Genomic DNA, 27,380 nt, shown 5'->3' with positions numbered 1-27,380 from the left:
GTAGTTTTGTTTTTGACTTTCTATTTAGAATAGATATTAAGTGCTTACTTACTGCTTACTAGTTTTCATATTTCATAAATCATGTTAAAACTTTTGAAATATTAAGTATTAAGTTATAATATTTAATATTATTTTCAAAATGTAAACTCATTTCAAGGACCTACAGAAAAGTTTGAAAACTATTTTTATAACGGGCTAGTCTTCTCCACAACAAATTGTGTGCGATTGGAATATAATAAGTATCTATGTATTCTTCATCGTGAACTTGTTTGAGCGAACATTTTTTGCGATGGTTAAAATGAAGTTGTCTTGTCTGTTTCTGTGCGTTATCGGGTTTTCAATCATTACACTGCTGTGTTTGTATCTCCCCGACAAACCAATCGCGTATAACATTGGTAGGTTATCAGCACTCAATGCCAGTATTTTACTTGGCAGCCATTCAGTTCAACTGTTTCAGACTAAGTAAGAAAATTACACAATATTGCAATGTATTTTATTTTAATAAACAACATAATCATTAATCATTATAAATATCATTATATTTTTTATGTGATATGTATTGTAAACATATTTTATAATAAAATAATTGTATTATGTATAGGAAAAATGAAGAAGTGGTCATAGCTGTTGTGATTTGTGGAAATCGTACGTCTGAAGCACTAGTTATGATTAAATCTGCAATTGTCTTTCGAGGTAATTCAGATCTGAGAATTGTCGTGATTGCAGAAAAAAACATTCAACAAGAATTTGATGAAACGGTGAGTATTGTTTAACACAATTAGTACTACTGTTGTCATATAAAATGTAAAATATAATATGTATTGTTTATGGGCTATGGCTTGTGTTTTAGCTACGAGATTGGAGACTATTAACTAATGATTCATTTTCATACGAGATACATAGTATTATTTTTCCTAAAGAACACTCTGATGAATGGAGAAAACTATTTCAGCCATGTGCATCTGAACGTCTATTTTTACCAGTAAATATAGTTCAAATTGATATATTTGTGTATTATAACATTTTTAATTTTTTTTAATTTAAAATTTCAGTCAGTTTTAAATCATTTAGACTCAATTCTCTATGTTGACACTGATACCTTATTCTTAAGCAACGTGGAAGATGTATGGAAACATTTTTCTCTAATGAATTCTTCCCAGTTGGCTGCAATGGTACCTGAACACGAGGACTTGAATGTTGGGTGGTACAATAGATTTGCCAATCATCCATACTATGGAAAATTAGGTTAGTGATTTTGTACAAAATGTGTTACCAAAAAATATACAATATATACATTTTAGGATTGAATTCGGGTGTAATGTTAATGAACCTAACCCGTATGAGAGAATTTGATTGGATAAGTAGACTAGCGCCTGTTTTAGAAAAATATAGACTATATCTTACATGGGGAGATCAAGATATTATAAATGTTATTTTTCACGATCATCCAGGTAAATCTATCATATTATTTTTTAGTATACTTATAAAATTATTGCTATGATTTATTTTAGATAAGGTTTATGTATATCCATGTCGATATAATTATCGTTCTGATCATTGTATGTATATGAGTAACTGCAAGTCGGCTGAAGAGGATGGAGTGGCAGTACTTCACGGATCTCGTTCTACATTTCAGACAAACAAACAGCCTGCATTTCGAGCATTATTTAATGCCATGTCACAAGTATGAGCTGTTTCAAAATCATTACAAAATAATTTGGTTTGTTAAAATACATTTTTTCTTTTACAGTATCAACTTGGTAGTGATCCAGTTAAATATCTCTTGGAGGCATCTGCCAGTCTACTGAATGAGACTACGTCAACAAATTGTGGACATCTTGCTCCCATATTTACACATAATATGAGACTTATGTTTCAAACAGTATGACAAAATCAATATACAAACATTATTTATGATATCAACAAAAAAATGGCAAATCGCATATTAAGCTGATACCAATTTTGTATCATGAAGTATTAAAAATGTATTTATATTTATTTGAATAATTTAGTTAATATGTGAAACACAAAACAAAATAAGATCTCAAATAATTTAAATATTTTTCTATTGATATAACTTGATATTTTATTTTTAGTTGAAACATGATTTAAAAATATTTTTATCATATTTTCTACTAGTAGATACTAAATTATCTACTAAACACCACTTTACGACGTTAATACCAAATTCAAAAATATTTTAGTCTTTTAAAATTTTTATTTATTTTTGTTAAAACTATATACATTTCTTTATTATACATGTTATAGGTACTTATGTATTTAAACACATATTTATTTTTATTAAATGGAAATGTACAAGTATTTCCATATTTATTATTTATATTGTATTCATAATTTGTTTTTTAGATACCAATTATTACTTTTTTGATTTGTAAAATCAAATAAGTATTATTATTATTTTTATAAAAATCTCTTTAATGATTCTCGAATTTTGTATTGTATTAATATTCTACTTATCTTAATCTGTGATAAATAATTTTATTTGTACATATTTAGTAAAAAAAAGTCTATTAGGTATAATTTTGTATTTTTACTTAACACATCTTTATTAGTTAATTATTTATTTTAATTAATCTTTATATTTTTTAACAAAATGTACCAAAATACTTTTTAGTTATTAAATAATAAATGTAATTATTGAATTATAATTAATTTTATTCAGGCTCATCTACCGTTATTCTACTTAAAATTGCTTAAATTTGTTTATTATACTTGATGGTTTTTAGTTTAAATAAAAAAAAAAATCATACACATAATATAAGTATAATAAAACATTGATCCTCCCTATATTAAACAAAATAAAGCTTATATATAATTTATTACGTCTTGCTTGTATAGGCGTAAACTACATGGGTGCTCAGATGTTTTAGACCCCCTTAAATTATTATTTACGTCCATTATCATAATATAAAAAATTAGAAATGTTTACTAATTGATTATACCATTTAAAAGTATTACAAGTTAGTATTCGATAAAATGTTCACATTGGAATGGAATAATAAATTTTGATACAATGATATAAATAATCAGGTTTTTAAGTCTGTATTATTTAATTATTTACAAAATAAATATCAAATATACCAGATGTTATAAATTTCATAAAATCTTAAAATTAAAGAGATGTTTTATCAGAATTGTCTAAATTCGTTCATATTATATTTACTATAAAATTTTTATCGTGCACTACAGAAAAGGCTTTCTTAACATTAAAGAGATTAAATACTTTTAAAAATAAAACCAGAGTTTGTCCAAATATATTTTCATTATAACATAAACTATTTTTAATGCTCACAAATTTATAATATATTTTGCTAAAACAATTATCAATTTTAGATTCTCAGCTGGGTGATGAATGTATTAATTTTTATGAATTTTTTCTTTTAGAGCAGTAATAATGCTTAAATTTTTAACATTGAGGATGGTTTTTGGTAGTAAATTGTATTTAATTGGTACTTAGGAGAATAAAATCAAAAGTAAAAATTTCAAATAAGCACTTTAAATTAACTGGAAAAAATTAATTAAATTTTTACGCAAAACCCATTTTTGAAAAATAAATTCTTATTTAGTTTTTTTTTTTGTTTCTACTGAAAAAAGAACAATATTCATATGAGTATTTACTAAACATGAATTAATTTTCTAAATATTAAAAAAATAACCTTTTTCTACTAATTCGTTCAAATTTGGACGAAATTAAATATTTAAACAAAAAATAATGATTTTAGTTATATTTTTGTAACTTCAAAATATTATTCGCATAAAATTGAAACTTATACGTATATTATTATATTTTATAAAAGTACAGTGACATTTTTAAAACAGAATAATTTTATGCTTATTCTCATTTATTTTATAATTTTTATATAACAAATCTATTTATATGGTTCTACAGTAGGTTAGGCAATTAAGTAGTTTAACAGTCCATAAGTAATAACAATATATAAATACACCTTAACTATTAAAACAATAATTAAATTCCGGCAAAAAAACAATTTTCGACATTATTAAATAATATATTAATTGATTATGAAAATTAAAAAATAACCACATATTGATACTATACGCACACATTTATATGACCCGCATTACACACATAGAATTTGTCTACATTTAACTCCTTAAAAACGGTCGGTATCTAATTTTCTCTCTTAAGCCGGGATCCAACGGCGCGTGGCGCGGTGCTAGGCGCGAAGTGTGGTATAGCGCGGTATTATACACGCGCCGTGGGATCGGTGTGGTTCTAATCTAAAATGTATATTTAATATCATTTTTAAAAATATTGAAATATAAAAAATATATTTCTTTTGAAAAATGTTGTTTTTTTATTGCATAAAATTATGTGAAAAAAAAATAAAAAATATATCTTTCATTCTTCATATTTAAGTATATAAGTACCCAGTATATACTTTATTTAATATAATATAACTTAGTACAATATAGACAATAGACTCTATGTCCAGGGACGTCTTAGGCTTTGCAGGTGCGCATGGGCACCCGGAGCTTAAGGGGCTCTTTTAGTAAGCCTACACAAGTTGAATAAAAACATCAAAAGTTTATTTAATATGACAACTTTATTAATTAAAAATTATGCACGTTTTACATAATTATAAATGGTATTTTACTGTTATAACTTTTAACAATGAAACTTATAGTTTATGTGTGACATAGACTATGTCTCTATATTATAGAGTAAAATGTTTAATATTTTATGACCAATTTAACAAATGTTACCAGCAACATACTAAATGTTTTTGACGTTTTTGTATTATATATTTATTACGCTTGTAAAATTATAGTATGAAATTATCATTAATAATAATAATTTTATATCAACAATTTTTTTTAAGGGGAGATAGTTATTTTTATTCAATTTGTATGTGTGTACAATGTACATATTGTGGGTCATATAAACTGTAAATGTGTTTATGTGTGTAACACGTAAGTAATCATTTTTTAATTTTCACAATCAATTAATACATTTGAAATTTTTAAAAACTGTTCTTTTTTCTTTGGTCTTCTTTACCGATTACCAAAATGACCAAATCTAAATAATAAAATGAATGCAATGTTTTCGATAAATTAATTCTACCAAGTAACTTACATTACTAATAGTAAAATAAGTTACTATAATAGCATTTAGCAATATAATAACTAATAAGTAGGTATATAATTAAATTTTAAATACTTAGTAATATTATATTAAATTGATTACCATTATCATTCAAAATCGTTTTTTATGTAAAAATTGTTCAATGAGTCGTTGAATTAAAATTTAAAATATTGGTACATAACATAACAAAGACCAATGAAATCGAAGAGGTACACTCGACACCTATATATATATACTCTTATACAGTAGAACGGTTACCTAGTTTGGCTAGCTTTCTCCTTTTTTTTTTTAATATGAAAAATAAACATTTAATAAAATATTTTATTTATTATAATTTAAAAATATTGTAAATCATATTAAATTGTTATATACAACATACAAATTATAATAAAATATAATAATCATAATTTATAAAAAATATACCAATCAATTTGTTCCATATTTTAATTATTTTATACACTGCCACATATAATAATATTATGTTATTGTACTTATAAAAAAACACATTCGTTTTGTACTTATCATTCCTACAACCAAAATATTACACGAACAAAAATATTTACTAGGTAGATACTTTTTTTGATAGCTGACCGATGTTTAGTCTACATTTATGTATGTACTTAAATTTAATTCCTAGTCATGTGATTAATATATATTAATATGGTTGAATATAAACTAAAATTTGATGTTTATAAACATCTAATGAGAGTAATGGTTGTATTGTATTTGTATTTAATATTATTGAAAAACTAGGGATAATTAAAGTAACATATTTTTATTAAAATAAAATCAGACACCATAATTTGAGCACTGATGACTGATTATATTGTAATATTGTAATACCTACCTATAATAAAATTATTTATAGGTTTACTTGGGGGCCCAAATAATGTTTTTTTTATGGATAATATTGTAAATACATCTACCTAAGTTATTTTCTTTAGTTTATAATAATCATCAATAACTGTAAATATGATTGAGATAACTAAATACCATGGCTATATAATATGTACCTATAAATAATAATATATTAAAATGTAGAAATTATGAATATCTATAATTGTCCTAACTCCTAAGTACCTACTAATAATGCACAAAAACCTGCAATATTGTTTTTGTACTATACATCTATTTATTCTGTATCTATAGTTATGTATATTCAACCCGATTTCTGCAAATCTATAATAATATTTATCATTCTTTACGAATTCTGATTTTTTAGGTGTTACATAATATAAGTAATAATATTGTAAAAAAAAAATACAAAATTGGTCATTCGATTAATTGTTAATCGCATAGATACCTATTACCCACACGTAAAAATAATCATTTTTTGTCAGTAGTGTTCCGGTTGATGGACGCCGATTCTGGATCGGCCGCTGGAATAGGACTATTCCACGACTGAAGTTCGCTAGAGCCGATGAAATTGTACAGGAGTCCCGGGATGGCTATTAGCACGCCGCTCAAGGCAAAAAAGTGTTGCCATGCTTCGAGGGTATTCTGAAACGATGACAATCGATCAGTTTACGTGTAAGTGTGTAGTCTATATTTTTTGGTAGAATGATAAGATTAAAATATAAGTTGATAGGTACTCACGTTGTCGTTCGTGAAATAGGACAGCACAAACGGCGATATCATTCCCGGGATGACTCCAGTAATGCCGCTGAAACCTTGGAGCACGCCTAAAACAGGATTAGATTTTTTTAGACATTTTTTGATTTTTACAGAAAGTTTAAAACATTTTTATACAGTTCGTTTATTTAGGTTTATTATTCCGAACTGTATAGAACAAATTGTAATAGTGTGTTATTTGGATGATGATCACTTACTGGCGAAATTCGGCGACAGATCGACCATTATGGACAGCGGTCCGGACGTGGAAGCACCGCTGGCTGTCATGGCCAGCAGCAGGAATCCGTTGACTAAAACCGGATCACAACCCGAATACACAATCGCCACAATGAGAAGGGCTTGTACCACCGTACAAATAGTGGTCGATATTTTACGCACGCAAGTGCGGCTGTACTGGCCGGTAGCCATGAGCGAGTCTATGGCGAACGACAGGCACAGCGAGAACACAAAACGGGTGAAATGAGGTATGCCGGACCAAAGGCCGATCTACAGAGAAACAGAGAAAAACAATAATAGGTATACGATTTATCAAATATTTATAAGGGTACTAATATGGCTACATATATTATAGTGTTTGGTCTTTGAAAAATAAAAACGATTTCTCGTCAAATTGACTATAGAGACTCATTTTTGTTAAACGAGTAAGTTTATAATGAAATATAATAAATAGATCAGCATGGTTTTCAAGCGTTGTATATTATATACTACTTACTCTATGCGCAAAATCTTATTTAGCATTTTCAAATACTTTAAGTTTTGAAAATGAATTTCCCAATAATGCTAAAAATTAATATCCATCGCTGTACAGAAAATACATTTTTGAATACAAGTTTCGCTAAATCCTGGTGAAACTGGATTTTCTGCTAGGTATTGAACATATAATAATAATAATAAAAAATACATTTTGAAATAAACTAAGTAATATTGACTCAAATTTGTCATCAAAATGCTACAAACAGCACTATTCTCGTAAAAATTGTTATACTTATGAAGAATATTTTAACTAAATAGAAAGGTATATATATATATAATATCAGAATCGTAATAGGTAGGTAGTATAATAGTTTATGCAATGGAATAGGGATATTTTTTTTGTAAATAAATACAGAAATTCCTTCAAAAATATTAGTTATTACTTTACTATTATAATGTAAGAATTGTAAGATGTAGGTAATTATTGTTTTATATTGTATCTATCCTAATAATATCATTGGCATTTTTAATAATTCCGCACAACGTGGTACCCTACGCGACTAACTTGTATCTAATTTCAGAGGAATATGTACAAAAACCCGCCGATAAAGAAATCATTATATGATTTATTGATTTATATGAATAATAACGTTGGAAGATTATATTTAATAATATTTACCTTTTCTGGATTCCACCCGAACATTAGTACTAGGTAAGTAGGAGTCTGCGTCATGAGCGTGTGCAAAGCCCACCCGGTACTCCATTGGATAGAGAGTGCGATCCAAAACGGTACGCACGTTAATACGGCCTTCCATGGTATCGGCAACTGTAAAACGAAAAACAGAATGAAAACGTCAGACTAAACATCAAACCGCGGTATAAGACTCATTATTTTAACTGGTTATTTTTGCACCCGGTCGCGATTATATTTATGTATAATTTGAATACATTTAACTTGTTATTATATTATAGCGTTGTAATTGAGATGATTTAAAGTTGTAAAAAAAAAAATAAGTAGTGATCGATACATTATTTTCTATTGAGTAACCATTTATTTTTTTTGGACTTGGTAATAAAAATAAATAAACAATTTAATATTTACCTACCAATATAAGTAGGTCAACAATTTGAAAAAATTATTATGTTATTTCTTCGCAATATGAAATTTAAAAAATATATTATATGTGTTATACCTATATATACATAGAAGGTTATAATCGAAATTGTTTTTAAAAATCTAGGAATTCACCATGATAATATATTATGGTGAAAAATGCCGATCCAAACGGTTCGTATTTTATATTGTTAAAATAATAATACCTTTTTAGTGGACACCACGTCGGTAAGGCTACTAGTAATGTGCACAAGTTCGACTTCGGATATGTAAGGATGTTGCGCAGGCGTATCATACACAAACAGCCACCATGCCAAAAACCACACCATACCGATCAACCCCGTGGTATAGAACACATACGACCAGCCCCATCTCTCCAGTATGAATCCACAGAACGGGAACGTAAGAGCCACGCCGATCGAACTGCCTTTGAAATTAAAAAAAAATAGTATACATTATTGTAGGATACGATATTCTAGGAAATGATAGTAACATCATAATATTATTAAATAGTCTTATTATTATTATAGCACTAAGATAGCAGAATTACAATAATTAGTTGTCACTTTTGAATTTTCAGTAGGTACATGTACACATATGGCTATAGGACATATATACTAAAGTAATTTAATTCGTGTTTTTATAATATACATAATTTAAAAGACAAATCTTTAACTATATTAAAACATAATGTGTGTTAAACAACTATTAAGTAATAATGCATAAATGATTTATTTAAAATAAACCACAATGTTTGTTCAGAAATACGCACTATAATCTTTGGAAAAACACATTATGAATATTTTATGTTTAATATTTTCGTTTTTGTTTTTTTACCCATAAATAATTCAAAATAAAAATCAGGTAAGGTACCTTTAAATTGCAAAAATCTAGGTCGTAAATAATACCTAGTTGAATATTGTGCTAAAAATAATATTCTAATACATTTTAATTTGATGAGTGATGACTATGTATAGCCGCATAGGCTATAACTAATACTTTTGAAACAATTTAAAATATTAAATGTTAATAACCGTAAGAACATTATTGTAATGCAACAACTCCCTTAGCCACAAACCAAAACCATATAATAATAATGTATTAATATTGCAGTCACTTTAAGTTTTAATTTAAAAAAATATTAATAGCAGGTGTAAAGGTATTAAGTGATAGAAAAATTAAATATTAATTTAAATAATGACCAAAATAGGCAGTAATGAATTTGCTTCTCTTGTTCGGCGGTACCCAATGCGCGGTCAAATGATGTACTGACGGCCATGCCATACCCTATAAACAATAAACACACAACTATTATTATTATAAACAATATAAAATATAAAATATAATAATAAAACTATAAACAATAATTATTAAATGTATCTATTTATCATGATTAAAATCATTACAGAATATAATAGTATATAATATTATGTTTAAATCCATATGAACTCAATACAATCAAATATGAGCACAATAATACTTGGAAAATTCTCGATATTATACAAAATTGTTTATTAAACAAATACAATTTTAGCAGAAAAAAATAACAAATATATATTTACCACCGTTGACTAAATGCTTACAAAATTTAATTTATTTACGCCAATACTTAGTAATACTTATGAATATTGTTTTTTCAAGATAGCAGTGTCGTAGCCAGGGGGCTTCCGGGCTTCAGCCCCCCCCGAAATGTCAGACGACAATAATTTTATTAATTTAATTACCGTTTGTGGTGATAAAGCAACGCCGCTCTTGACGTTAATCTTTCATTAATATTATACGCGTATTCAAAATAAATCATGCAAGGTAATAATGATATTACAATCGATTGCAAAATCACACAACGCGCGGCCTCGATGGAAACCATTGTGAAAAAATCACAAAACGCTCAGACCACGAAGATTTTGGAAAGCTCGGAATTCTCGTGTTTAATCGGTAAACTATACTTTAGATCGATGCCGAACATACAAATAATAACGTCTGGCGGCGATGGCGATTCCGATAAACCGCGACAGAATCCTGACGCGCCACTCGAATATCGTTCATCGCCAATCCTGCTGGCCAATTACGCAGGACCACAGATACGGCAAATGATCGCGATCGTAAACGCTGCTGTGATGGCGCCTGCAGCCGTAGAAGCTAAATCGCCGGATCCCTCGTCGTCGTTATGCCATCATTCCGATGATGATACGCATAACGAACGCCCGTCGGATGTGGTGAGCCCTGTTGAAGTTACTGGTCCGCCAGCGAGACGATCTGTTTCATTGCCGAATATTTCGATAAGCGTGACGCCTATCGAAATAGAAATGCTAATTTCGGCCGACGATTCGTATAACGCAGTATCAATAATCGTTAAAAATAAACGCATATCTTTTTTGAAACGGACAAAAAGGTTTTACCGACGTTTGATTTGCTGCTGCGCTTAATAAATATATACAGCGTAGCATAGGATGTTATATTTGTACCTATTTTAATAAATATCTTATACTAATAGCTATATTCAGTGTATTAAAAATTATGTTTGAAGTGAATAAAGTTTTTGGTTAATTTATTTAATTGTAATTAATTAAATAATAATTATTTTATAATTTTAGATTCTGAACGGATGAGTGATGAATGTATTGATTTTACAATGATGTGTGTGTTTTCTTTTGTGTCTGTCATCACGTTTTGGAGTAGTAATAGCTCTTTGATTTTTAACTTAGCCTCTCTTTGAAAAGGAAAATGAATCTAGTTGGTACTTTGGGAGGGTCAAAACTAAAAAATGTACTGTAGTTTTCAAATGCATCAGGAAAAACCCTAAAAAGGTAACGGAAAAACGGGAATTTTTACGCACAACCAGTTTTTGACAAAATCGATTTTTTTTATTTTGCAGCTGTAACTCAAAAACGAATTATTGTAAATACTTTAAATTTTCACAAAATGTTTATATTAGCGTTATATATTTATAAATACATTTTCAAAATATATTGACTTTTTTAAAGCTATTTATAGACAATTGAAAATTTTGACTTTTCTAAATTTTTTTTTTGAAATACCGATAAAAAAAATTGACATTCCAAACAATCTTTAAAATTTAATAGAAGGCTTTAATTTTAAAATTAATAAATTATGATCAATACTATCGAACGCCTATTCAAAGTTAGTAAAAATAGAATCAAGATAATAAGTAATATGAACATAGTTAAATTGTAATATATTAATATTTTACATGGTCGATATCTAGATATAATATTTATAAACCGCACAAAGATTTAAATCTTACTAAAGACACAGACGACATTCTTAACTTTAACTTAGATATTATATTATTATGTCAATAAATTCACTGTATAATTTGATACGATATTGATTCTACAGATCACAAATTCATTATATTACAGAGGGAGAAAAATAATAGAACGCTAACCTAAATTCGCTGCCCCAAATACACAGAATAGCTTAAAAAAAAATCATTAACCGTTTGTGATGATAAAGCAACATCACTCTTAACACACTTACTTGATCTTGATTTGATAATTTGAATAATTATATGTATTTTATTGTCAGAAATACAGTGAAAACTTAATTTGTTGTCATAATTGGCTATCAAAAATTATGCCGCCCCCCCCCTTTGGCTATGGCACTGCAAGATAGTATATAAGCTATAAAATATATACGTCATGTAATACCTAATACGCCCCTAGACTTAATTATACTTAATGAGTTATTTTTGTTACCCTCAAACTGTTATATTATCAAATAGATATAATTTAATAAATAAATTTGATATACATTGTAAAATTAACAGAAAAACAAATCTAAATAATTTAAATTTAAAAATGATCTTCCAAGTATCCAATCGGTAGAATGGACATACATAGTGCATCGGGTTATATATATATAAATTATACCGGATTTCATTATCACTGTAGTCAGACAGAATAAAACAAATAATATTGGTACGTTTTTTTCGTTTTTATAAAATATTGTTATATTATGGTAGGTATATCTATATATTTCAATATTATCATTAGCAGTACGCCAACAGGAAGCATGAAACATGGAGTCTTTCAGAACAAAGTCCCAATGTCAGGTATCGCTATGCGCTCCGATGCTGTAGCCAGGGGTGTAACACGTTTCCACCAAGAGTGGACCTTTCCCTTTTCCATCAATATCCGTTTCCACCAAATGAGATCCATCTAACTTAACAACGTTTTTACCACTTTTGGTGGAAACGTGTTATGCCTTACACAAGGCGTTAAACGTAATTTAGGAAAGTGTAGCACTTACCCCGACGAACCCTTGTAACACTCGGGCCACGATGAGTCCTTTTATGTCCCACCGGGCGAGGACCGGCATTAAAAGTGACATGACGAACATGAACAAATTGCTCAAACCAAAAACGCGCTTAGCGCCAAATTGTCGCGCGAGCAACCCGCCTGGTAACTGTAACGCCCAATGCAACCAATAAAACGATCCGAGTACGCTGGCCCGTTCACTGTCATTCCATTCGAAATCTGTCTGAAATAATAATAAAATCAGTAATTGCATTACTCACTTGCATTTCACTGCACGTGCTGTGATAAACTGCAACGGCGTCATTAAATTACTTTTTTGACGACGAAATCTTTTCCAACGGTTAAATTCGAACTGACCGTTGAATTGCCACACATCAGTATATTCCGACCTCGGCTCTTTGCCGTGGTCATATCCACTATGGCAATGTTCAGATTGATACGTATCATGTAGTTGCACGCGAACCCGGCGAACACCAGGAACCATAGTGAAACGGTAGCTACAATGATATAGGTACAACATAATAAATAATAATCATTGAAAATTATTGATATTTAAATCGTAATTACTACGAATGTATTTTTATACGTGATTCATTTTGTTTATTATTAAATTTATAATCATTTAATTTAGTAAACTTGGTGATTTGGATAGTATAATAATACGCATGGTCGTGCTACCGTATTTAATAGTATTATATTATGTAATCCAACCTATGTGTATATAACTAACAAACTGAACTTTTAGCAGAATTATAGCCTATTATACGTATACAAAACGATATTCAAAGTAAATTTTTTTATTAAATTTGGTGTAGTTTTACACAAGTTGTCAATAAATTATTGTGTACCCAGTAAATTTATATAATAATATCAATATAGGTACATGTATATATACGTATCACCCAAATACATGGGTATGGCGACACACTTAATCAACCAATTACAAATGCAAACATGCCAAGGCCTGTGTAAAGAACGTAGAGTTTAATATAGTTATTGTATTATTTTAATAAGACAATTTAACTTAAATCACACGTTTAAGACGTGACGTAGTCTCAACAGGGAAAAAGTTAAAATCGTTAATCACCGCATAAGGAAACAGGTCGCCTAGCATACCAAATATTGTTGCTTAGTCTAGTACATTCATTATAAACAACATTTCTCGATAATATCATACATCACAATTTACAGGTCCGTCACAGAAGCTCGTCAGACGGTTTGTAATATGGTGAGATTGCAAATGAATAGGCTGTCAGGGATATTAAAAGCATTTAGAGGTGGGCCGTAACACTACTCACAATCTTAAATATTTTATTCAGAATTGGGTTGTACACCGCTATCATAATCACTTAAAATGTTAACTTATAATTTTGTTTAAAAGTGTTAAATTAAATGAATACGATATATCTCGGTATAATAATTATAACTGGACAAACAAGATGTGTTCATATTCATAGACTCGTATAGAAACAATATAGGTATTTAAAATGTTGAATCGTTACTACGAGTATATCATAGTAATTTTTCGTTATTATTATTTTGCATTAAGCAAATAACATTTCAAGTTGTAAAATATTTAATCCTGAAACTTTGTAACAACTACAATAATAGATATTTAAACAGCATATTTTTATAATTAGGGGCTAGAGCTAAGGTCAAAATATACAATTAAAAAAACTAATAAAAATGACCTTTAAAATGCATATTGACCTATTAATTACAGTCAGAAAAAATATCAAACCGGAAATGTATTGCTACAATTAACACGTTTTCCCAGATCAATACATATAGATATAATATTTGGCATATGTTCTAAGTTTGAGTGAATTAATAATAATGTGGTACTCTACTCGATAAAATCATAAATATTCATATTGTCGGAACAATAATAACATTCCAAACTAAATTATTACTGTATATTCTAATTCAAAACCGAAATGAGTATTTAAACACAAGACAAAACATATTACTTTCAGGTATATCATTGGTACTATTTGTAACGATATATCTATAATTAATAATTATTATAAATACAGAATTTCTATTTTTTAAATAATAATACCTATTTAAAAAGTTAAATTTTTTCGATAATTTTTTTTAATAGATATAATTCTAAACAACTCTATAATTTCTATCATATCGAAAAACCATTATTTAGGTTTATTTTTTTAGATAAACGACTTGATGAACCCACCTTGTAAAAGTAAAGCAATTACTGCTCAAACAAGGACGCAGTAACTTATACTTACTATTCAAATTAAATAAAAAATTTAAAAATCAACTATGAACCTTAAAAACAAATTAATTATTTACAAAATATTGATAATGCTGATCAAATCTTACGTCATTGAATTATGAGGAACAGTCGACCCATCTAACTTATAAAAAAGTCCAGTTATTTTAATCAATTAAACGGATCCAAACGATTATTCAAACAGATAGCCCTTTTTACGTTTCCAATCATACTTTACACATCGACCTATACACAGACACAATATCTGAAACTGAATTCATTTTTTATAAACGATTCCAGGTCGCTTAAACAAATATTAAAGCCCCCTCATTAGAAATTTCAAATCTAAGTATCCCAGAAACCTCAGCTAGTTAGTTCGCAAATGCTGCAGAGACTAATAAATAAAATTAATATATATAATTAATATTAGGTAAAAAAAAATTGTCACCACTGGGTAATTGTATTTTTTCAGCTAAATATAATATGTAATCTACACCATATAGCACTTATAGCTTATTGTAAAAAATAATAATAATAATTTATAGATTGCGTATTTCTTAATAAAAATAAGAATAATAAAAAAATTTACTATGCATACACACACATGAATTACTTTTCAAGATTTTATTAAGCAATCAATGTAAAAAGTACTTACTTATAATAATTGAAAGTACACGCTAAAAAAATATGTTTATGTCGTTAATATAGATAATGTATATAATCATTACCTAATCAGTGTTTTATTATATAATATCTGTGTAACAGTAAAGAATGATGTATGTTTTATTATTAATTTATCAAATAAATTTACTTACGTATTGATGACGTGTAATTTTTAATTTTTCGTACTCAATTGTAGCATTTTAATATTTTAAATCCTTTTTGTGTTACTGAGTATCTACCGATATTATTACAGTATTAACTATAGTAAGTATTAAGTATTAACTATAAACTAGCGATCCCTTTAACAAGTTGTGTGTGGCTCTGGGCTCATCCATCAACATCAAAACAATAATATTAAATTAAATAATCAATATAAATTTAATATTTAAATAAATATAATATGCTAATATTATTTGTATTTATATGGATCGCTTGTTAAAATTTAAATTATAATAAATATTTTTTAATTTGTATATTTTTCAATTATCATCATTAAAAATGTAACTAACAATTTTTACACCCAGGAAAAAAATACGCTAAACTAAGTCCCTTTTTTAGGTCAATTTTGCACCGTTTCAAATGGATTTTCTGCATGCGTCTCGCAATTGATTTTCAAAATTAATATTTGCCTTTTCCAAAATCCTTATGAGAAACACTGCTATAAACTAATAAAAATGATCGAAACACAGGGACATACGATATATTATACCACGGTGTATAGATCAAATTACTTAACCCACACTGACAATAAAATAGAGATTTAAAATGACAATAATTATAAAGATATAATATAAACGCATCATGTTTTTTACAAGTAAAAAATCACCCTCAAATAATATTTTTGTTGAAATTTGAACAAACCAATAACTGCACACATTATTTTTTTACAAAAATATTAACATTTTAGTCACTCCTGAAAATTGTATTTTTGTGGGTTATATTACTTGGCCTATTCACCGTCAAATTATCATCCCACCAACAAAGAGAATAGGAATTACTACCTATCACCTTCTGGTGTCTATATGATCTCATTTGTAATTAAGTTCTGGGATTCAATTTTCATTTTACCGTTCGAAAAGTTGAAACTTTGCTGTAATAATTTTTCGGGATCTAAATTTATTATTCAGTTAATCAAAAAAAAAAATATATAAATAAATATATAGACACACATGGTTAAACGCAATTAAAACGTAGTTGTATTACACTTGTTGAGATTTTATATAAAATAATCAAATTAATATAAAGAATATATTATACATATTAATGATAGGTATATAATAATAATATAATGTTTAATAATTTTTATCAAATGTTTTAATGATGTTAACGTAACAGTTTAATTAAAAATAATAAGTGGGTAATATTGGGTAATATTGGGTATCTTGTATACTTACATAGAAATATTCTTCTAATAATAAATTTAATTAAGAATCATAACTATTTTCAACAATAAAAATTAAATGATTTGCGATATTCACATTTTAAAAGTAATTTATTTCAATCACTAAATACATCTTAATAATTAGTGAAATATTCCAAAGACATACATCAGTACTACGTATTAGTGTATTACTAAAATAATAATAAATAATACATAAATATATATATATTTATATATACTTGAATAGAAGTCGTATAAGTTTATTGAAGCTTTAGAAACATTTAAAAAAAATTGTAAATCGTTTCATGTACAAATAATTTCAAACCAACTATTATTAAACTTCCAAATACTGCGGTAGTAAGAACTGTAGAAATCATAGTACGAATATATTATAAATGGCTATAAATTGAAATTAATAAATTGGCAATACAATAATTTATTAAAAAGATTATTTTTTTTTTATGCAGTAATGGCATAAAAATATGATTAGTGTAATATTGTTTTTCTATGAACAAATGTTTACCTACATTAAAACATACTAAAATTCTTATTATATTTATGTTTGTTTTTTTATTGAATCAAAAACATTAAATAAATGTAGAATGTATTTTATTTCAAGACTTTTGTTTTAATTCTTATAGAAAACATAATTAATACAAACTATATTGTGTTATGGTGAAAATATCTAGTAAAAATCAATAATTATAATATTATAATATAATATTATATAATAGAATATTTATAATATTTAATAAATATAATACATAAAAAATAATTTTAAATCGAAAACATTTTTTTTATATAATATATATTTATTACGAATTCGTAGTATTGACAATATTGACGTTTTTGTGGACGTAGTGAAATAACAATTTTAATCTTATTATACGCCCAGTTTATCAAATAGAAATATTTCATAATAATTTAAAAAATATTCTGGTTAGTTATTAGTAACCATTAATCAGTTATCACTAAATTAATTAATTGTCATAAACATTGTACAAAAATAGTTACTTCAGTTTTTAATAAAATAAAAATATTAAATTACGATCTATTTTTTAAGAAATCGAGTGCTCAACACACTCAAATATTAATATATAAGCCAAGGGTCATAAATCACATTTTGTTTTTCTTGCGCCATATGTAGCAAGAAAAGGATTTAATAACTATATCTTAACCTAACTAAATGTTAGTCCAATAAAAAATATAGATAGATACTGATTTAATAAATTCATATGTTTATGAAATTATTAGATATTTTTTTAAGGATTTACAGACTTAATTATTTTATTATTATAGTCATATAGGAATTATTAAAATAAATATAATTAAACGACATAAAATGCATTATACATATTTGTTTGTTTTACTATTTATGTCACTGTATATGGCATATACAGTTTATACAAATGCCTATAATACATATACAATACTATTTAGTAGATTAATATTCATAGTTGTTAGTTCGATACTATTTCATTATAAAATAGTTCAGTATAACCAAATATACGATTTTGATTTTTATAATGAATTCAAAATTATTCAAAATTATTTATTATTTTTATGTCTATTGTTTTATTGTTTTATCTTCTTATAACTAGGTAGACGGTAACTAACTATATTCGTATTATCATAGCTGCTTTCATTATTTACATAAAATTAACTTAAATAATAATTACCATTAACTCAAGGTTTAGCGTGTTAAACGATATTTTTTGTATCATCAAATTCGTTTTTCTTTATTATGTTCAATAATATTGAATATAAAAGACAATTTATATTATCAATAATGCGTATATTTTAATAATGATGATAATGATGTGTGTGATTTTTCCTGTTTGTTGACACATAATATTGGGGCATTTAAAATATTTCGATTTCCCATTTTGGTGGTAGTTGGTATATAATTTCGGCGGTCGTCATACCCACACACTTACCGTTCATAACCACACATTTTACACCGTTCAATACCGCACACATTTATTCTATTGTTAAAAAAGGGAATTTGAAAGGTCGATAGTTCAAAACCACACACATTTGATTCACAGTTAAAAATTAAACAGCGAAATCATAAAATTGTTTTTCATCTGGACAAGTAGCCTTAATCTCAACAAACGCCTTAGGAATCAAATTTGGCAACCTAAAAAAAGTTTTAACCATAATCCAGATTGTGAATTTTTATTATTGTAATTTTTTTGATATTGGAATAGAACTGATTTTTCTGTATAATTTCTAGTTTTATTTTTATGATTTCGTGATCTTGATTAAATATGGTTAACTGGTGTGTGGTACTTAACGATATAATGTTATTTTATACGTTATTAATATATATCAATGTGTGCGGTATTGAACGGTTTGATTTGGGGAAAATATGCGTGATTAAGGAATATAAATGTGCGGTTATTAACGACTTCTTAAAATGTGATCTAGTTGGTACTTTTAAAGGGTTAAAAGATCAAGAATTCTGTGTATTTTTCAAAATAACTGGGAAAAAAAACAAAAAAATAAAATCAAGGAAAACCTGTAGATAATTTTTACTCAAAACAAGTATTCGACAAAATCGATTTTGTTTTTTGGTGTAACTCGAAGACAAATAACCGTAGATACTTTAAATTCTAAAAATGTTTATACTAACTTTTTATATATCTAGATGATACAATTTTCAAAATATTTTATCTTTTTTTGAGATATTGGTAATATTTGACATTTTAAAATATTTTACCTATTATTGTCAATAAAAAAATGTTTATCTCGATTAGAACTTGACAATTTAATATAAAATTACTCATAAGTAGGTAAATACATAATATAAATTCCAATCATTGCATTTTTGTCATGTAATTTAGTTATTGCGGTGGAGCGTGGTTTTAGTAAAAAGTAACACTACTGACAACTACTGTTAGCCTACGTGATTAATTCCTCATATGCAGAATAATAGATAAGGGATCTTTATAGCTGTTATTATAATTAATGACTAAAAACAATTGTTTGTGATGAAAAAATGTGATACATACAAAATCATAAAACATGAATACACCCTGTCATAGATAAGTTTTAGTTTCATTACTTTTATTTTAAAAACAATTATTATAAGATTAGATGTAGTATGAAAATGATTAAGGAAATTTGAAATATATAGTAATACTTTATTATAATTAAAATCCAATTCATGTAAAAGTTCTATAGGTAAACAATTTACACGGTTTATAATAATCAATCATACAATTATTTAAATAATATAAAACCCAAAATGTACTTAAAATATTTAAGTACGTGCATTTCACATACAATCTTATATTTATAATTTTTGCCCTAATCAGTACCAGATTTATGAAGGACAAGTGTATACATAAGTTTATAAATTCAGAAGTATTCTAGTAGCTGTACTATAAATAACTATGTTCATTAACAAATACAAATATCAAAATTCTATATAATATGTTTCATCCCTAACTTAAATATACTATAGTAAGTCACTCCTTGCCTAATAGTTCTAAATTAATGTACATGTATTTTGTTTAATAGACAACACATAGCTACAATTGTGTTTCACCGATGTCGATCATATAGGCAATAGTTGGTGCTTAGGAGGATGATGGACGATAGTAGTTCGTGAGATGTAAGTATACAAGTTATAGATACTTGGATATAAGTAGGTACATGCAATTTATATCGTATTTTAGTATCACAAATTTATTGTTACTGGTACCTTCTATCTCAGAATTTTATTTGTATGCATTGAAACTGTCAAACTGACTTCGGCGCTATTACTAACAAAAAAAGTTAAGATAATTGAAGGTATCTATTATGCAATAATGCATTTTTTTATGTAAGGAATATTTTCAATAAAAACCAACATACTTTCAAACCAATAGTCTTATATTTTATCTAAAGCTTGCATAATTATAGTTACCTTTTAAATACGTTAAAATTTAGTTATATTTACTAAAAATATGGATTATCTATTTGATAACTAATTAATAGCTGTTGAGATATAATGTCACGTGTTGGAGTTATGTCTTAACAATGTGAATCATAATGTAATTATAAATCAATTTCAAAAATATCATATGGTAACATACAATTTTTAAAGAAATAAATAGTTTAATTTTTCAATTTTGAATTACTCGTAAGACTTTCGGCAAATGCCTAATATGACAATCATTAATACTATTTAATTTATCGGAAATCATTTAAATTTCATATGACATACAATCGAAATCAGAGTATAAAACCGATGTACCTATAAAGTGAATATGCAAATGTTACAAAACTCATATACATATAAAAGAAGATTAACAATTAAACTAGGTATATTCAATTGCACTCCAAAATACCTTTACTCAAAATATTCTTTCCAAATTTCCAATGCACTATAGTAACAGTCAATCACAATAATTTCTTCTGCAATTGACTTTATTGTATATTATATGCTATTATGTATATATTTAAATATTTAACGGGCACTAATAGTACCTCTCTGTGTAATATAAGGTAAGTAAAAATAAATTTTACATATTATATAAACACTAAATTAATATCAGCATCAGATTAAGCATTTTTATTTGCTATATAAATATATAATATGAGCATATTATGAGGAATCTTATTTACATTTTAAAGCTTCTGTATTTTGTACCAAAAACAACCATCAATTTGAAATATAATTTTCCAAATTTATTTTTCAAGCTAAAACTTTAGCTATAAATAAATATATAGCAATACGCGAATGAATAAAACATTTTACCCTCAATTATGTATCACACTAATTTTTCACTAAGTTGATAGCCGCGAGCATTATGGTATCATAGTTGGTAGAAATTATGTGTCTTATGATTTTACATACTTGTATATTGTTTGGTATGATAAATTAGTCTTCCATTGACTATTAAAAACATTATGATGATTTAAAAAAATTAAAATAAATAAACATCGTTATTTTCAAAAATTAAAAACGAAACTTTGTTTTCTAATCTTTAATGATACCCTTACCTATAGATCAGTATTTCCCAACCTATGGGTCGCGACTCATGGTGTTTGTTAACTAATTAGGCAACTATCTTGATAACAACACATAAGAAAACCTAGGTTTTAGATTCTAGGTTATATTTTTTTTTGTTTATTGGGGGATCGCTTACCCAACAAACAGTAAATTTTTTTAATCGCCATTACAAAAAGGTTGGGAAACACTAGCATAGACCATAGTACATTTTTTTGTAATATTTAATATCATATGATACCTACTAGTGCTATAATAGTATTATATAAGTAATCATTATTTCGGCCAGCCTTCCACCTCATCATCTACATAATAAAACTCTGGATACAGTTCTGATATATACAGAGTGTAACTCGTCCATTTGACAAATGCAATAATAGTGTAAATGCAATAATATCAAATAAACGAGTTACACTCTGTACATAATATATTAAATTGAAAAAATTATCACCTTGATTTTAATTAGATTATTTTTAATTATTTTATAATTTTTGAATCATTGAATCTAGTAGTACCTACTTAATTAATGATTAGTAATACCTATACAATATTGGTTATATTCATTAAAGCGATATAATTTACTATGATTTATAGTATACCTATAGGTATACTGAAGTGGAATATCTTAAGCAATTAATTAAACATTTGATATACCAAATACCTAAATTGAAAATTCTTTAATCAATAAATAATAAATAAAGTAAACTTTTATTTTTACTTTGAGATAAATAAAATAAAATTTAAAATAAAAAAGTATGAAGTAATAATACAATATTTTAAAAACTTATTATATATAACAATATCTACCTAACAAAAAAGAAAATACAATTATATATAATAAAACAGATAACGATGTTGTCACTTTTCGAGATAAAAATATAAAATAAATTGCTTTAAACTATTATGATTATTAATTATGCTGTGGTTATTCGTAAACACAATAGAAAAATATTATGTAGAGTCAACACGGCTAATAAAGCTATCATTATATAAATATAAATACAATTTAGTGATGTATAAATGTATAATTAATATAGTATAGTCTTTGAACAAAATATGAAAAAGTTGTTTAAATTTTAAAATATAAAGATTTAAAGTTATAGTTCATTCAAAACATATATTTTATTAAGATTTTATAAAAATAAAGTTGGTAGTATACCTATATTTTTTTTAATATTATCATAATTTTTATTCCTTTTAAAAGAAAATATTAATTTCTAATAAGCTTTAAGTATTTTTCAGTTATTATAATTATTATTAAAAATGCAAAGGTATACTTAGTCACGCGCGTATAATTAATCAGTTATATTTAAGTTAAATTATTTAGTTAATTACAAATATTTCATTTTTTTTATCTATATAAACATTATAAATCAAATCAAAAAATCGATTAACCTTTATTTAGAATATTTTATTTTTTCCTATTTAAATCAACATTGTATTTTAGTGATTAGTCATTATTAATCATTAAAATTAAAAGAAAATAATACAATATTTTAAGTAATATTTATTTCAGTGGTAGGTTTATATAATATTTGTGCTATGTCAGACTTTATGAGTATTGGCAGTTCTAAAGAATAGCGTTAAAAAATTATGGTAAAATACACTGTCACATTAAAAAAAAAAAAAAAAAAAAATAGAAAAACAATAAAAAGAAATTTTTTAAATGTTATCATCATAATAAGTAAGCTAACGTCGTATGAGTAACACAAAAAAATAAAGAAAAACTATGAATAAAAAAAGTGGAGATTATAGCGGACAATATGTTTATTTATTAATATATTATCACGTTAAATTGTCATTTGAATTACGTTTTCGGGGCACATGCTTTTGGCGCGACAGATGTGATTTTATGGCGACTGGCCAAGTTTTGGTCACTATATACCTACGTATTGTAGATAGTAGATATGTACATTTATCGTCATGCTAAGCACATTGCTGCAACTTAAGCATACATTTATTTATAATAATGTGGTAATACGACTATATATTTAATATATTATATTTAAGACGTTAACTTTTATAAAATATAAAACTTAATTAAAGGTCACAAGTAAAGGCCGTATGCTTGTCGGACTCGACGAGGGAGGGGAGAATTATGAGTATGACAGAGACTATGAAAACAATGCGATATAAATCATCGAGTAAGCTTTTTTCGTGATGATTACCTATAGATTAGAATTGTATAAATTTAAGTTTTTTATTGGAATTTAACCATATTATTCTATTTATATGATATTTATTATACCATATTTATATCATTATTGATAATGTAAAAGTTTATTAATTTGAATGTGAAAAATTTAAACATAACTAACATTGTATTACTTATCTATATTAGCTATATTATTGATATATTTTAGTTTTGAATAATATCTATAAGTTTTTAAATAAAATTTTAAAAAAACCTGTACAATTAAGAATGTATAATAGGTATATAAAATACCATTATTCATTAGTGAGAAAATGTAATAAAAACATCATTCACATTAAAATACTCAATATTAATTTGTTTAATCGATAAATTATTGCCGAATAATTTATTAAATATAACTTTAATAGTATATTAAAATTAATTATAGATTATTATTTATTAATACAAATTAATAATAAACATACAGTTTCAATGTTCTACGTGATTAAATGAATTTTAACAGTTTTCTTATATGTTTTTAAATGGTTAATATAGTTAAGTCATGAATGCATAAAATATAATATGTATTATTGTATTGAAAAACTCAAGATAAATACTATTTACTTTTCATCGGTGCATCTAAGAAACAAAAAAATTGAAATCTCAATCACCGTGATACATTTCATAAGCAGACAACGTGAGGGGCATAGTCGCTTAAAAATTGCAGTAGCCTCTTAAAATTGAAACTTTATTACTTATTAGAAACATTATCCCGCGGGTCGCTCTATTTAAGATTATTTAAGCTCCTAAAAAATGTACCATTGATTAACAACTTCGCGAAACGCTTGTGTTCCATACTAATAATATTATTTATACACCAGAGTACAAAAATCAGATTGTATGCACAAACACTACAAACTCTAAACTGGTACGGCTACTAGTTTTATTATTTATGGAAAAGTAGACAAAAAATCGCTCCAGTGTATAAGTCAAGCCTATGATGACAATATGGCGAGGTGGCGGCGAGGCGCCAAGTTATTTTTTTTTTTTTAATCGGGCCAACACGCATTGTACTAAATCAGAGACACGGTTATTCGGATATATACTATTTAATAAAATTATCTAATATCAGTAATATCTCTAAAAATGTACCTCCTACTCTCTTTGTTATTAATAATATTATAAACGTTAAATTATATAGGCCATCGCGCGTATAACATAATATTAGCGACTATACAATTTTAGGTATAACACATTACAAACTTTGTTTAAAAAATATCAAAAACTGTTTAGATTGAATTTTAATTTCACAATTTTCTGTTCGTGACGTTCAGCTAGGTATTCTAACCACCACGGGGAATAAAAAAATAATAATAGATAATATTTTAGGCTTGGGACCGAAGTCTCGTATAGTTATAGGTACTTAAGTCGTAAGGCGCGTAGGCTCGCTTACAAGACACCACCCGTAAAACCGTCAGTTATAATAGTATAATAGGGTCACGCGTCATAATAATAGTACGCGTGCAGTATTAAACTGCAGTATATAATAATATTATATACCGTACGTACCTCTCATCGTGACGACGACGGTCGTCCGTTATAACGTGCGTATAATATTATACACTATTATTATATTATACAATAATACGATAATAATATTATAATATTAGACGGAGACGACGGATGACGAGCGGCGAGCAGCAGCACTGCGCGACGGCTCTGCAACAGCTGCACACACACCGAATCCGCAGATGAGCTGGACCTGAACGAGACCTGGAGAAGATCATGCGCGCGCCACAGGTGGTCGACAGCGGTGGCGGCGTCAGCGGCGGCGTCGTAGTCGTCGATCAGCGGATCCGCTGGTCGTCCATGCGGGACACTGGAATACTAACAGTGTGCAATATCAATAAAACGCGATGATGGTAATGTTATTGTTAATAATTTGACTCAATTTTGAAACCAATCGTTTTTATAATTATGACGTTTGACGAACACGACGAGCACAATAATTGCAACCGTATATTAACACCGTATAGTAAAATGTGTGATAATGTTTACGCCACAAGCGAGCGCAAACACCGATCGCGTTTAGTTCCGAGACCGAAGAGACCGGACGACGCGCATCGTACTCGGACGTGCTGGGCGGGCATACGACGAAGAGATAAATAAAAAAACGCGCGCGCACACGCCACTCGGCGGCGTACTGGCGATTATACCAATACCACCACCGCAACGCGTACGGACGACGGCGACGACGGCAATAATATTAATAATAATAACAATAATAAAATTATTTTTGTTTAAAATTTGCAGTGCTGTTCATCGTTACGCACGTCGACGACGATGACCGCGTGTGACTATTGTAGGATATTAAAATCATTAGAATTTAGAAAAAAAAAAAAAAAACTAAAAAATTTTACCGCGCGGCGAGTGTACGTTTGCAGTAACAGTTTTTATACTATTTTAATATTATAATATGCCGATTGAGTTTGCATTAAATGTCGACGACTACTGCAGTGTCTAGACTAGTGACGACGAGCTTCAGTCGCGGTACGATGAATACAGAGTGACCATCGCATTGCGTATATACTACTCTGGACGTATTACATACACCGAAGTTTAAAATTTGTATTGGTCAAGATCTAAACCAGATCTGTTTGCTATTATAGTTATCGAGAAACCCGAAAACAAACATTTTTAATTACTTTTTGTTTTAAGTAAGCGAATAAAAATATATTATGAATTGTTAATATCCATCACATGTCTCATGAACATGCATGTCTCTCTACAGTAATAGATACCTAAAAATTTTTCCAAAATCATTTGTGAACAAATATTATTAGCACGTGCGTGGGGACGAACATGCGGTTAAACAAACCATGTACGGCTAGATATCTCATCATTCTCACCACGTGTTCGTCCCCGTAAATATGCACTCACTAGCTATATTATTTTACGCATATATAATACACAATCAACAGTTCCTCTGGACACATCCTGCCAAATCTTTAAATTATATTGTTTGAACACGTTCTATTGGTATAATGGTAATTGGTGAATCTACTTTTTCAATAATTGCATAAATTAGACATATAACTACGTTGCAGTAGTCAGCTTATTAAT

General features: G+C 27.2%; 2 protein-coding genes across 2 annotated transcripts; one reads left to right on the top strand and one right to left on the bottom strand.

The window, feature by feature from the left end:
- LOC132917909 (glucoside xylosyltransferase 1) lies at window positions 1–2,220 on the top strand. Its single transcript, XM_060978901.1, has 7 exons — window positions 1–462; window positions 602–758; window positions 851–982; window positions 1,053–1,245; window positions 1,302–1,451; window positions 1,512–1,684; window positions 1,751–2,220. The coding sequence occupies exons 1-7, from the start codon at window positions 290–292 to the stop codon at window positions 1,886–1,888; spliced, it is 1,116 nt and encodes a 371-aa protein (XP_060834884.1). The 5' UTR covers window positions 1–289; the 3' UTR covers window positions 1,889–2,220.
- A 3,215-nt stretch (window positions 2,221–5,435) lies between these two features.
- On the bottom strand, window positions 5,436–26,470 carry LOC132931869 (sialin-like). Its single transcript, XM_060997926.1, has 9 exons — window positions 25,827–26,470; window positions 13,160–13,344; window positions 12,840–13,070; window positions 9,770–9,854; window positions 8,774–8,994; window positions 8,133–8,279; window positions 6,958–7,246; window positions 6,725–6,810; window positions 5,436–6,628 (listed from the first exon to the last, which is right to left on the bottom strand). The coding sequence occupies exons 1-9, from the start codon at window positions 25,831–25,833 to the stop codon at window positions 6,455–6,457; spliced, it is 1,425 nt and encodes a 474-aa protein (XP_060853909.1). The 5' UTR covers window positions 25,834–26,470; the 3' UTR covers window positions 5,436–6,454.
- Window positions 26,471–27,380: the final 910 nt, after the last annotated feature.

The sequence above is a fragment of the Rhopalosiphum padi genome, chromosome 1, assembly GCF_020882245.1.
Source record: "Rhopalosiphum padi isolate XX-2018 chromosome 1, ASM2088224v1, whole genome shotgun sequence".
NCBI lineage: Eukaryota > Metazoa > Arthropoda > Insecta > Hemiptera > Aphididae > Rhopalosiphum > Rhopalosiphum padi.
This window is presented reverse-complemented; position numbering and strand designations above follow the sequence as displayed.